Below are 13,305 nucleotides of genomic sequence, written 5' to 3'. Positions count from 1 at the left end.
GGTGGAGCCTGCTGGGCCCCTCCCACTGCTCTGCTCTCTGCTTGTGCAGGGTGACTGGTCTTGTGTCCGCCCATCCTGTAGTATTCTGTGGTAGGTGTAGCCTTCTAAATCCCTCCCACAGCTCTGCTCTCCCATCTGATGGGGGACTGGTCTTTTCTCTGCCCCTCCTGTAATGGGTGGAGCCTGCTGGGCCCCTCCCACAGCTCTGCTCTCCCATCTGCAGGGGGACTGGTCTTGTATCTGCCCCTCCTGTTATGGGTGGAGCCTGCTGGGCCCCTCCCACAGCTCTGCTCTCCCATCTGCAGGGTGACTGGTCTTTTCTCTGCCCCTCCTGTAATGGGTGGAGCCTGTTGGGCCCCTCCCACAGCTCTGCTCTCCCATCTGATGGGGGACTGGTCTTTTCTCTGCCCCTCCTGTAATGGGTGGAGCCTGCTGGGCCCCTCCCACAGCTCTGCTCTCCCATCTGCAGGGGGACTGGTCTTGTCTCTGCCCCTCCTGTAATGGGTGGAGCCTACTGGGCCCCTCCCACAGCTCTGCTCTCCCATCTGATGGGGGACTGGTCTTTTCTCTGCCCCTCCTGTAATGGGTGGAGCCTGTTGGGCCCCTCCCACAGCTCTGCTCTCCCATCTGATGGGGGACTGGTCTTTTCTCTGCCCCTCCTGTAATGGGTGGAGCCTACTGGGCCCCTCTCACATCACCTCTCTCTCTCTCCTGGTGTAGAGGGACCGGCCTTATCTCCGTCCCCCTGCTGTAGGTTTATGTAGTGGGCGGAGCCTGCTGGGTTCCTCCCACATTCCTGCTCTCTGCACAGCCTATGTACATGTGACGATGTCGCTGCTACTTTTACACGGTGATATCTGGGTTTGCAAAGGCATTTAGATGCGCAGAGAACAGATTTGAAACCTTTGCGGCCAATATGGAATAATTGAACGATTGAACAAAAGGATTGGTCACCTATTTCCAGGTTCTTGCGGCCGGCCTGGTGACGACGCGTGACGCGTTCTTCCAGACAAGTCCATTTATCACCATTGGCTGACCAGCTGCTGAGATAAAATAAATTGCAGGATAAGCCCCGGATGGGGGGCATTGTTTTCAGACTGATAAACTTGTACTGAGAGAGAGGGAACGGTAAAGTACAATCACCGCGCAGCCGCTTTCCTCGTGTATTTATACAAATTAGACCGCCCGCCATGTATGTATATCTTTATGCACAGCGATGAGGCTTATTATTCATTATTCATCATAAATGAATATATTATTAATTACAGTGCAATTAGTTTCAGTTGTATATTGTATACTAAATATAAAATACATGAATATTAAATTGAATATTATTAAATAAATGAATAAAATACTAATGAATATTAAAAATATGATTTATTATTACAATTTAATTTCAATTACGGTATATATTGTATATTAAATAACAATTAATATAAATTTAAATATTTATAAATAAGCAAAATAATAATATCAAAAATGTATATTGTATTTTCAATTAATTATTGTATATTAAATATTTTTTTTTTTATGAAATTAGGTATTTAATAAGTAGAATAATAAATATTAAAATATTATCTACTGTATTGCTATTGCAATTAAATATATTTCAATTAATTATTGTATATTAAATATCAACTAATATTAAATAAAATATTAAATACATTCTGTATTATTACATTTAACTTAAATGAATTTCAGTTATATATTGTATACTAAATATAAAATAAATGAATATTAAATTGAATATTATTAAATAAATGAATAAAATACTAATGAATATTAAATATATGATATATTATTATTACAATTTAATTTAAATTACGGTATATATTGTATATTAAATAACAATTAATATAAATTTAAATATTTATAAATAAGCAAAATAATAATATCAAAAATGTAAATTATTACAATTTCAATTATTTTCAATTAATTATTGTATATTAAATAATATATTTTTTAATGAAATTAGGTATTTAATAAGTAGAATAATAAATAATATTAAAATATTATATACTGTATTGCTATTACAATTAAATATATATTTCAATTAATTATTGTATATTAAATAATATATATTTTTTATGAAATTAGGTATTTAATAAGTAGAATAATAAATAATATTAACATATTATATACTGTATTTCTATTTCAATTAAATATATTTCAATTAATTATTGTATATTAAATATCAACTAATATTAAATAAAATATTAAATATATTCTGTATTATTACAGTTAACATAAATGAATTTCAGTTATATATTGTATATTAAATATTGGTATTAAATTAAATATTATTAAATAAATAATGAATATGATGTATATATTAATTTAATTGTAGTAATAATATAATTATGTAATATATATATACATTGTTAGAGCAATGCTGACCCATCTCCTCCCGTTCTGTGCAGGTACCCCGGAAAGCCTCGCGGAAAAGGAACGCCAGCTCTCCACCATGATCTCCCAGCTGATCAGCCTGCGGGAGCAGCTATTGGCCGCCCACGACGAGCAGAAAAAACTGGCCGCCTCCCAGATAGAGAAACAGAGACAACAAATGGACCTCGCCCGGCAACAACAGGAACAGGTGAGACCCCGGGGAGGGGGAGGGGGGGACCTTCCTAGATGTGTGTGACGGGGGACCAACATTCAGGGCTTATTGACCATAGAGATGAATTTCCCGCCACGTATCATGGTCAGTCATCTCCTTCTTCAGGGGCCTCATAGCATTCCACCTCTAACCCTGGGATCATCCCTGGCTTAGATCTATTGGTTGTTGGACAGGGTGGAGCTTAGAGGGGGGCATAACTCTGGAGATCATCCCTGGCTTCGATCCATTGGTTGTTGGACAGGGTGGAGCTTAGAGGGGGCAGAACTCTGGCTTTGATTTATTGGTTGTTGGAAGGGGTGGAGCTTAGTGGTGGAACTTGGTGGCGGCAGAACTCTGGAGATCATCCCTGGCTTAGATCTATTGTTGGATGGGCGGAGCTTAGTGGTGGCAGAACTCTGGCTTTGATCTATTGGTTGTTGGAAGGGGTGGAGCTTAGAGGGGGGCAGAACTCTGGAGATCATCCCTGGCTTCGATCCATTGGTTGTTGGAAGGGGCGGAGCCTAGTGCTGGCAGAACACTCTAATGGGGACAGTGGCCCCTCCCCAGCTTATGTGTGGCCCGCCCCTTTCTTTCAGTTTGTTCAATGGAAGGCAAATATACTTCAACTTTTTTTCTTTCGATCTTTTTTCTGTCTCTGAACTTCCTGCTGACAGAAGATCGGGAAACTTTCCGGAACATTCTCCGCACACAAGAAATGTCACCCCCCGCGGGACCCTCCCCTTTCCCGACAACAATGCCGGCGATCGGCGGGGCCCTCTGGGCGCTGCGGTGGGCCAACCTCTAATTAATCTGCATCTTCTTAAGAATCTGACACCATCACCGGAATTATCTTTTAATTTAAAAAAGCCGTTTTGGTCGGGTTTGCGGCGGCGGCGGCGCACGCTCCGCTGGTTTTAATGAGTTCTGATTTCGGATATTTTTTATGGGTTCGGATGCGTTTCGTCCGCCGACACCGGGAGGGTCCCCGGGAAGGGAAGGGGAGTTGTGGATTCAGGAATGTCATTGCGGCACCCGGAGACGATTCCGTAATTAACTATTGACACTTGTGAATACGCCGACACAAATTAATCCTGACACATTTGCAGACGAGTGAAATCTTACAGCGAACACTCAGTAATTATATTTCAAAATGAAAATTAAATGACACTTAAAACTCGGTTGTCACGCTCAATGAAGCGGGCGCGCGGCTCAGGCGATTGCCAAATAGAAAGACGCGCATCAGCCCCGCGTGTGACTGCGGCGACATCTATGGTTGGCTGTGCGGACAGCAAGGACAAAATTCTGCAACCCAACCTGTGCCCATTATGAGGGGTTCCCGCCATCCCTGTGCTGAGTCCCTGGGTCTGTACACCCGCTGTGCCCATTATGAGGGGTTCCCACCATCCCTGTGCTGAGTTCCCGGGTCTGTACACCCGCTGTGCCCATTATGAGGAGTTCCCACCATCCCTGTGCTGAGTTCCCGGGTCTGTACACCCGCTGTGCCCATTATGAGGGGTTCCCACCATCCCTGTGCTGAGTTCCCGGGTCTGTACACCCGCTGTGCCCATTATGAGGGGTTCCCACCATCCCTGTGCTGAGTTCCCGGGTCTGTACACCCGCTGTGCCCATTATGAGGGGTTCCCACCATCCCTGTGCCGAGTTCCCGGGTCTGTACACCCGCTGTGCCCATTATGAGGGGTTCCCACCATCCCTGTGCTGAGTTCCCGGGTCTGTACACCCGCTGTGCCCATTATGAGGGGTTCCCACCATCCCTGTGCCGAGTTCCCGGGTCTGTACACCCGCTGTGCCCATTATGAGGGGTTCCCGCCATCCCTGTGCTGAGTTCCCGGGTCTGTACACCCGCTGTGCCCCATTATGAGGGGGTTCCCACCATCCCTGTGCTGAGTTCCCGGGTCTGTACCCCCGCTGTGCCCATTATGAGGGGTTCCCACCATCCCTGTGCTGAGTTCCCGGGTCTGTACACCCGCTGTGCCCATTATGAGGGGTTCCCACCATCCCTGTGCTGAGTTCCTGGGTCTGTACCCCCCGCTGTGCCCATTATGAGGGGTTCCCACCATCCCTGTGCTGAGTTCCCGGGTCTGTACACCCGCTGTGCCCATTATGAGGGGTTCCCACCATCCCTGTGCTGAGTCCCGGGTCTGTACACCCGCTGTGCCCATTATGAGGGGTTCCCGCCATCCCTGTGCTGAGTCCCTGGGTCTGTACACCCGCTGTGCCCATTATGAGAGGTTCCCACCATGCCTGTGCTGAGTTCCTGGGTCTGTACACCCGCTGTGCCCCATTATGAGGGGTTCCCACCATCCCTGTGCTGAGTTCCTGGGTCTGTACACCCGCTGTGCCCATTATGAGGGGTTCCCACCATCCCTGTGCTGAGTTCCCGGGTCTGTACACCCGCTGTGCCCATTATGAGGGGTTCCCACCATCCCTGTGCTGAGTTCCCGGGTCTGTACCCCCGCTGTGCCCATTATGAGGGGTTCCTACCATCCCTGTGCCCATTATGAGGGGTTCCCACCATCCCTGTGCTGAGTTCCTGGGTCTGTACACCCGCTGTGCCCATTATGAGGGGTTCCCACCATCCCTGTGCTGAGTTCCCGGGTCTGTACCCCCGCTGTGCCCATTATGAGGGGTTCCTACCATCCCTGTGCCCATTATGAGGGGTTCCCACCATCCCTGTGCTGAGTTCCCGGGTCTGTACCCCCGCTGTGCCCATTATGAGGGGTTCCTACCATCCCTGTGCCCATTATGAGGGGTTCCCACCATCCCTGTGCTGAGTTCCCAGGTCTGTACACCCGCTGTGCCCCATTATGAGGGGTTCCCACCATCCCTGCATTCTTTGGGGTGACAATCCAGAGATGGGTACGGAACGTTGTCACCCTTTAGAATGTTTTCTGTGGAGTGGCCCCGCCCCCTTCATATGTATAAAGCTGGACTCGGATTGGTCGGCCGTTGGGTGGAATTATTTTTTTTAAAAATTATTTTTATTGAGTTTTCAGGTGAAAAGTTACAAAGTAAAACCTCAGGGGATCCCCGACTTAAGCACACATTGTAACATTGCTATAAATTCTAATACATTTTATCGTGACAACTTCAAACGTAAACTCGTTGGGTCGGAATTTAAAGGATTTTCCCCCATTGTCTTCCCCTCCGTCCCTCTCTTTCCATAGAGGAGCTCCGGCAGCTTCCAGCGGAGCTGTGTCGTCCAGGCCGCGGCGTTTTGTTGATGCGGCTCATTTCCATCTGCCAATCGCGAGTTGTCGCCGGGCAGGATTGAGTGGCGGTGACACTTGTTACAACATCCTGAGGCAATCTGTACATTATTCATTGTGTAATTGGTGTCACAGAAAGCGGCACATCTGTCGCCTGATCCGCCGCTGAGACGTGTCTACGGAGCGCGGTGACACTGCCCCTCCCCCCCCAGGGGTGCCCGCCACTCAGGGGTTAATCCCCTCTTATTAAAGGAGGACTCCGTCTTCTGTCTGGTCTTCAGACATTCTGTGGCTGAATTCGGGGGATTTCTGAAAATTTTGCGTCCTCATAGGAAGCGCCGCGGCCTGCGATTAGAGAAGAACAAATATCTGAACTGATTTCCAAACCCGAGTGATTCGAATGTAAAAAAACTAAATTATTAACAGACAAATCCGAACCGAAACTAATTTTCCCGTCGCACATCTCTACACTCTACTTCGGGCCCCAAAGTGACCTCGGGCCCCCAGGAAACCTCCTCTGAGCATTCATCTGATACTGAGTTATAACGGGCTTGACTTTCCTGACTTACACTAAGCCCCACCCCCCCTTCATCCAATGAGGGCCCCTCAATAGGCAATGAAGGCACTGTTATTGAATATTGGAACTGTGGGTAGGTGGGCATTAGCTGTTTGGGAACTGTAGGTAGGTGGGCATGAGCCATTTGGGAACTGTAGGTAGGTGGGCGTTAGCTGTTTGGGAACTGTAGGTAGGGGGCATTAGCCATTTGGGAACTGTACGTAGGTGGGCATTCGCTGTTCTGGAACTGTAGGTAGGTGGGCATTCGCTGTTCTGGAACTGTAGGTAGGTGGGCATTAGTCCATTATCTACGAAATGCCAATAATATGAACCACAAATCCAAATGTATTTCTTCCATTGGTTTGGTAAATCCAGTTTGAGTTTGGAGCGAATGAACGATTGGGAAGGTTCGGGAATGAACGATTGGGAAGGTTCGGGAATGAACGATTGGGAAGGTTCCGGGATGAACGATTGGGAAGGTTACGGGATGAACGATTGGGAAGGTTCGGGAATGAACGATTGGGAGGGTTCCGGGATGAACGATTGGGAGGGTTCCGGGATGAACGATTGGGAGGGTTCCGGGATGAACGATTGGGAAGGTTCCGGGATGAACGATTGGGAAGGTTCCGGGATGAACGATTGGGAAGGTTCCGGGATGAACAGATTGGGAAGGTTCCGGGGTGAACGATTGGGAAGGTTCCGTGATGAACGATTGGGAAGGTTCGGGAATGAACGATTGGGAAGGTTTCCGGGATGAACGATTGGGAAGGTTCGGGAATGAACGATTGGGAAGGTTCCGGGATGAACGATTGGGAAGGTTCCGGGATGAACGATTGGGAAGGTTTCCGGGATGAACGATTGGGAAGGTTTCCGGGATGAACGATTGGGAAGGTTTTCCGGGATGAACGATTGGGAAGGTTTCCGGGATGAACGATTGGGAAGGTTTCCGGGATAAACGATTGGGAAGGTTTCCGGGATGAACGATTGGGAAGGTTTCCGGGATGAACGATTGGGAAGGTTCCGGGATGAACGATTGGGAAGGTTTCCGGGATGAACGATTGGGAAGGTTCCCGGGATGAACGATTGGGAAGGTTCGGGAATGAACGATTGGGAAGGTTTCCGGGATGAACGATTGGGAAGTTTCCCGGGATGAACGATTGGGAAGTTTCCCGGGATGAACGATTGGAAAGGTTCCGGAATGAACGATTGGAAAGGTTCCGGAATGAACGATTGGAAAGGTTCCGGAATGAACGATTGGAAAGGTTCCGGAATGAACGATTGGAAAGGTTCCGGAATGAACGATTGGGAAGGTTCCGGGGATGAACGATTGGAAAGGTTCCGGAATGAACGATTGGGAAGGTTCAGGGATGAACGATTGGGAAGGTTCAGGGATGAACGATTGGAAAGGTTCCGGAATGAACGATTGGAAAGGTTCCGGAATGAACGATTGGGAAGGTTCAGGGATGAACGATTGGGAAGGTTCAGGGATGAACGATTGGAAAGGTTCCGGAATGAACGATTGGAAAGGTTCCGGGATGAACGATTGGGAAGGTTCGGGAATGAACGATTGGGAAGGTTCCGGGATGAACGATTGGGAAGGTTACGGGATGAACGATTGGGAAGGTTCGGGAATGAACGATTGGGAGGGTTCCGGGATGAACGATTGGGAGGGTTCCGGGATGAACGATTGGGAGGGTTCCGGGATGAACGATTGGGAAGGTTCCGGGATGAACGATTGGGAAGGTTCCGGGATGAACGATTGGGAAGGTTCCGGGATGAACAGATTGGGAAGGTTCCGGGGTGAACGATTGGGAAGGTTCCGTGATGAACGATTGGGAAGGTTCGGGAATGAACGATTGGGAAGGTTTCCGGGATGAACGATTGGGAAGGTTCGGGAATGAACGATTGGGAAGGTTCCGGGATGAACGATTGGGAAGGTTCCGGGATGAACGATTGGGAAGGTTTCCGGGATGAACGATTGGGAAGGTTTCCGGGATGAACGATTGGGAAGGTTTTCCGGGATGAACGATTGGGAAGGTTTCCGGGATGAACGATTGGGAAGGTTTCCGGGATAAACGATTGGGAAGGTTTCCGGGATGAACGATTGGGAAGGTTTCCGGGATGAACGATTGGGAAGGTTCCGGGATGAACGATTGGGAAGGTTTCCGGGATGAACGATTGGGAAGGTTCCCGGGATGAACGATTGGGAAGGTTCGGGAATGAACGATTGGGAAGGTTTCCGGGATGAACGATTGGGAAGTTTCCCGGGATGAACGATTGGGAAGTTTCCCGGGATGAACGATTGGAAAGGTTCCGGAATGAACGATTGGAAAGGTTCCGGAATGAACGATTGGAAAGGTTCCGGAATGAACGATTGGAAAGGTTCCGGAATGAACGATTGGAAAGGTTCCGGAATGAACGATTGGGAAGGTTCCGGGGATGAACGATTGGAAAGGTTCCGGAATGAACGATTGGGAAGGTTCAGGGATGAACGATTGGGAAGGTTCAGGGATGAACGATTGGAAAGGTTCCGGAATGAACGATTGGAAAGGTTCCGGAATGAACGATTGGGAAGGTTCAGGGATGAACGATTGGGAAGGTTCAGGGATGAACGATTGGAAAGGTTCCGGAATGAACGATTGGAAAGGTTCCGGGATGAACGATTGGGAAGTTTCCCGGGATGAACGATTGGGAAGGTTCCGGGATGAACGATTGGGAAGGTTCCGGAATGAACGATTGGAAAGGTTCCGGAATGAACGATTGGAAAGGTTCCGGAATGAACGATTGGGAAGGTTCGGGAATGAACGATTGGGAAGGTTCAGGGATGAACGATTGGGAAGGTTCAGGGATGAACGATTGGGAAGGTTCAGGGATGAACGATTGGAAAGGTTCCGGAATGAACGATTGGAAAGGTTCCGGAATGAACGATTGGGAAGGTTCCGGGGATGAACGATTGGGAAGGTTCCGGGATGAACGATTGGGAAGGTTCTTGGCGTAGAGCGTGTGAAGTACGAATGTCACATTTCCATGTTCCGCACGTCTTTGTATTTATTTCCCTCTCGTGTTTTTCCCGCACAGATCGCACGACAACAGCAGCAACTTCTGCAACAGCAACACAAGATCAACATCTTACAGCAACAGATCCAGGTAAGGGTCCCGCGAGCCAATCACAGAGGCGGGTGGGGGATGTTTTATTAAACTGACATTTGCCAGGATTGGAAGGATGATCGGCATCAAAGGCTTCACATCTGGTGATTAAAGTCGTTGCAGTGAATGGCATTGATTGAACATTACTGATTTGGTAGATATCCCAAAATATAGTACTGGGGTCTCCAAACATTCTAAACAAAGGGCCGGTTTTTTGTCCTTCAGACTCTTGGAGGGCCGGACTTTGGCCAGTGGGGGGTGGAAATTTTCTTGGCATCAGTGGAACTAAACATCTGGTATTAGGAGGAGAAATAGTGCCCCATCGTTGGTATCATAGGGAGGGATAGTGCCCCATTAGTGGTGTCAGTGGGAGAAATGGTGCCCCACTGTCGTTGTCAGATGTCAGAATAGTGTCTCGTATCAGTGGGAGGGATGCTGCCCCAGGGGCCGGATAAAGGCAAGCAAAGGGCCGCATCTGACCCTCGGGCCGCAGTTTGGAGACCACTGACATAGTAGATGGTCAAAGATACTAGCGATCGGGAGATGCTAAAGACACAAGTGGTCTATCGTAATACCGATCTTTTGCTGTAGATGAGATTTGATAGGATTAGAACACTAGTGGAGAACATAAGAGATCTGATTGATGGTGAAGAACACGAGGCACCTGAAGGAGGACCAAAGAGACCTCATAGATGGTGGAGGACACCGAAGATTTAATAGTTTGTGGAGCACAGAGAGATCTGGTGGTTGGAGGACACAGAGAGATCTGGTGGTTGGAGGACACAGAGAGATCTGGTGGTTGGAGGACACAGAGAGATCTGGTGGTTGGAGGACACAGAGAGATCTGGTGGTTGGAGGACACAGAGAGATCTGGTGGTTGGAGGACACAGAGAGATCTGGTGGTTGGAGGACACAGAGAGATCTGGTGGTTGGAGGACACTAAAGATCTGATAAATGGTATAGGATGCTAATTATTTGATAGTTGTTGGAACATGCAGAGGTCTGGTAGTTGGCGGAGGACACTGAAGATCTGGTAGACAGCGGAGGATACTAGAGATCTGGTTGTAGATCTGGGAGGACACTAGAGATCTGGTTGTATCTCTGGGAGCACACTGGAGATCTGGTTGTAGATCTGGGAGGACACTAGAGATCTGGTTGTAGATCTGGGAGGACACTAGAGATCTGGTTGTATCTCTGGGAGCACACTAGAGATCTGGTTGTAGATCTGGGAGGACACTAGAGATCTGGTTGTATCTCTGGGAGGGCACTAGAGATCTGGTTGTAGATCTGGGAGGACACTAGAGATCTGGTTGTATCTCTGGGAGGGCACTAGAGATCTGGTTGTAGATCTGGGAGGACACTAGAGATCTGGTTGTAGATCTGGGAGGACACTGGAGATCTGGTTGTAGATCTGGGAGGACACTGGAGATCTGGTTGTAGATCTGGGAGGACACTGGAAATCTGGTTGTAGATCTTGGAGGCCACTAGAGATCTGGTTGTAGATCTGGGAGGCCACTAGAGATCTTATAGATGGTGGAGACATTAGAAATCTAGAAGACGATGCTAGATACTAGAGATCTGGTAGACGGTGGAAGGCGACGGTAAAGGATACTAGAGATTTGGTAGACGGTGGAAGGCCCCGGAAGGTGACGGTAAAGGATACTAGAGATCTGGTAGACGGTGGAAGGTCCCGGAAGGTGACGGTAAAGGATACTAGAGATCTGGTAGACGTGTAAGGCCCCGGAAGGTGACGGTAAAGGATACTAGAGATTTGGTATTGGTTTCTTTTTCTTTATTTCTATAACACAAATGTTTTGCCTTTAATTTCTATTTCAAACGGAATTGTTTGTTTTACACGGCGATCGTTTCCAATCACTGTAAATTAGTAAATAAGGTAAATGTTCGATCGTTCCATGTGGTGTCTCCTGAGGGAATTTTGGATTTTGATGTCAGTGTGGTCTCCTCCAGCCAATCATCATCCAGAAGAGTCAGTGAGCCCAGTCTGTCCCGGTATCCCGGTAGGCCAGTCCGGCCCTGGGCCCGGATCCCGGCTTCCTCCATTCATAGATCAGATATGTTTGGATCTTCGGGTAAATCTATAATAGAAGAAATGTTTCCTCCGAAGACTCGGAATCCTCTGTAAGAAAATCTCAGTGATATTTCTGGAAATTGCGGTCGTCCGCCGGGCTGCGGCGGGCGGGTGACACGACGGCCCCTTCGCTCCGGCGGTGTAGCGGTGACACATACCGGACACAATAAATATAAATGGCGAGTTTCTTTAGATCGAACCATGAAGTGTTATAATGGAAAAAAAAAATATGAAATTACTATCTAGCGATAATTCTTCCAGACAGGATGGGAACAGTGCGCGGTACTTACCCTCTCTTGTGTGGCGGTAATTACTGGGTATTGAATAGAAAGGCATCACCATGGCAACGGTCTTAACATGACTAATGCGTACGGGGGTCTGATACACGGATTAGACTAAAAATATTGCAACCAGCGACTTTCCTCCTGCATGGGGGCCAAATGGTGAAGAAGAATACAGAGAAGGTCCCGGCCTTCCGATCCTCAGCGTGGGCTGTACCCACCGGCCAAATGTTGGATGGTTTCTGTTGAAGTGGTCGATTCCATCCGATATTCGGCCCGCGTGTACCACCGGCCTTAAGGGTCAGAATGCGACTCTTCTAGACAAACATAAAGACCATCCCTGTGCTGAGTTCCCGGGTCTGTACACCCGCTGTGCCCATTATGAGGGGTTCCCACCATCCCTGTGCTGAGTTCCCGGGTCTGTACACCCGCTGTGCCCATTATGAGGGGTTCCCACCATCCCTGTGCTGAGTTCCCGGGTCTGTACACCCGCTGTGCCCATTATGAGGGGTTCCCACCACACTCGCCCTCTGCTTATTTCCACTCGCCTAATGTGAGAAGGCGAGTGGAAATGTTGAGAGCGGATATAGTATTGTACTGCGTGACAGTATATAGAGTGATACAAAGTACTGTATAGGAAGTCCGATGCCTGTAGGAGGAAGAACATTCCATAGTTAGTACAGCGGCTCCTCGGAGGCGGTCATTGTTTTTTTTTCTTCAGCTCGCTGGATTGATTAAAAAAAAAATTGGGATTTTGTTTCACTTTCCCCCTGAAAAAAATAGAGCCGCGGTCGGGTTTTAGGATGCGCCATCCTTTCAGGTAGATGCCGGTCCTTTCAGGTCCTTTCAGGTAGACGCCCGTCCTTTCAGGTAGACGCCCGTCCTTTCAGGTAGACGCCCGTCCTTTCAGGTAGACGCCCGTCCTTTCAGGTAGACGCCCGTCCTTTCAGGTAGACGCCCGTCCTTTCATGTAGACGCTCGTCCTTTCATGTAGACGCTCCCGTCCTTTTGGGTCCTTTCATGTAGACGCCCGTCCTTTTGGGTCCTTTCATGTAGACGCCCGTCCTTTTGGGTCCTTTCATGTAGACGCCCGTCCTTTTGGGTCCTTTCATGTAGACGCCCGTCCTTTTGGGTCCTTTCGGGTCCTTTTAGGTAGACGCCCGTCCTTTCAGGTCCTTTTAGGTAGAAGCCCGTCCTTTCAGGTCCTTTTGGGTAGAAGCCCGTCCTTTCAGGTCCTTTTGGGTAGACGCCCGTCCTTTCAGGTCCTTTTAGGTAGACGCCCGTCCTTTCAGGTCCTTTTAGGTAGACGCCCGTCCTTTCAGGTCCTTTTAGGTAGACGCCCGTCCTTTCAGGTCCTTTTAGGTAGAAGCCCGTCCTTTCAGGTCCTTTTAGGTAGAAGCCCGTCCTTT

General features: G+C 48.4%; 1 protein-coding gene across 1 annotated transcript in view; it reads left to right on the top strand.

The window, feature by feature from the left end:
* Positions 1–13,305, top strand: part of SOX6 (SRY-box transcription factor 6) — a 326,771-nt gene that overhangs the window by 199,653 nt on the left and 113,813 nt on the right. Inside the window, exons 6-7 of the mRNA XM_040328672.1 lie at positions 2,421–2,593; positions 9,458–9,554. Coding sequence (XP_040184606.1) covers positions 2,421–2,593; positions 9,458–9,554 — 270 coding nt within the window. The remainder of the gene's footprint in view (positions 1–2,420; positions 2,594–9,457; positions 9,555–13,305) is intronic.

The sequence above is a fragment of the Rana temporaria genome, chromosome 11 (genome assembly GCF_905171775.1).
Source record: "Rana temporaria chromosome 11, aRanTem1.1, whole genome shotgun sequence".
In the NCBI taxonomy this organism is placed as follows: domain Eukaryota; kingdom Metazoa; phylum Chordata; class Amphibia; order Anura; family Ranidae; genus Rana; species Rana temporaria.
Note: the sequence above shows the minus strand (reverse complement) of the source record. Positions and strands in the feature narration are given on the sequence as shown.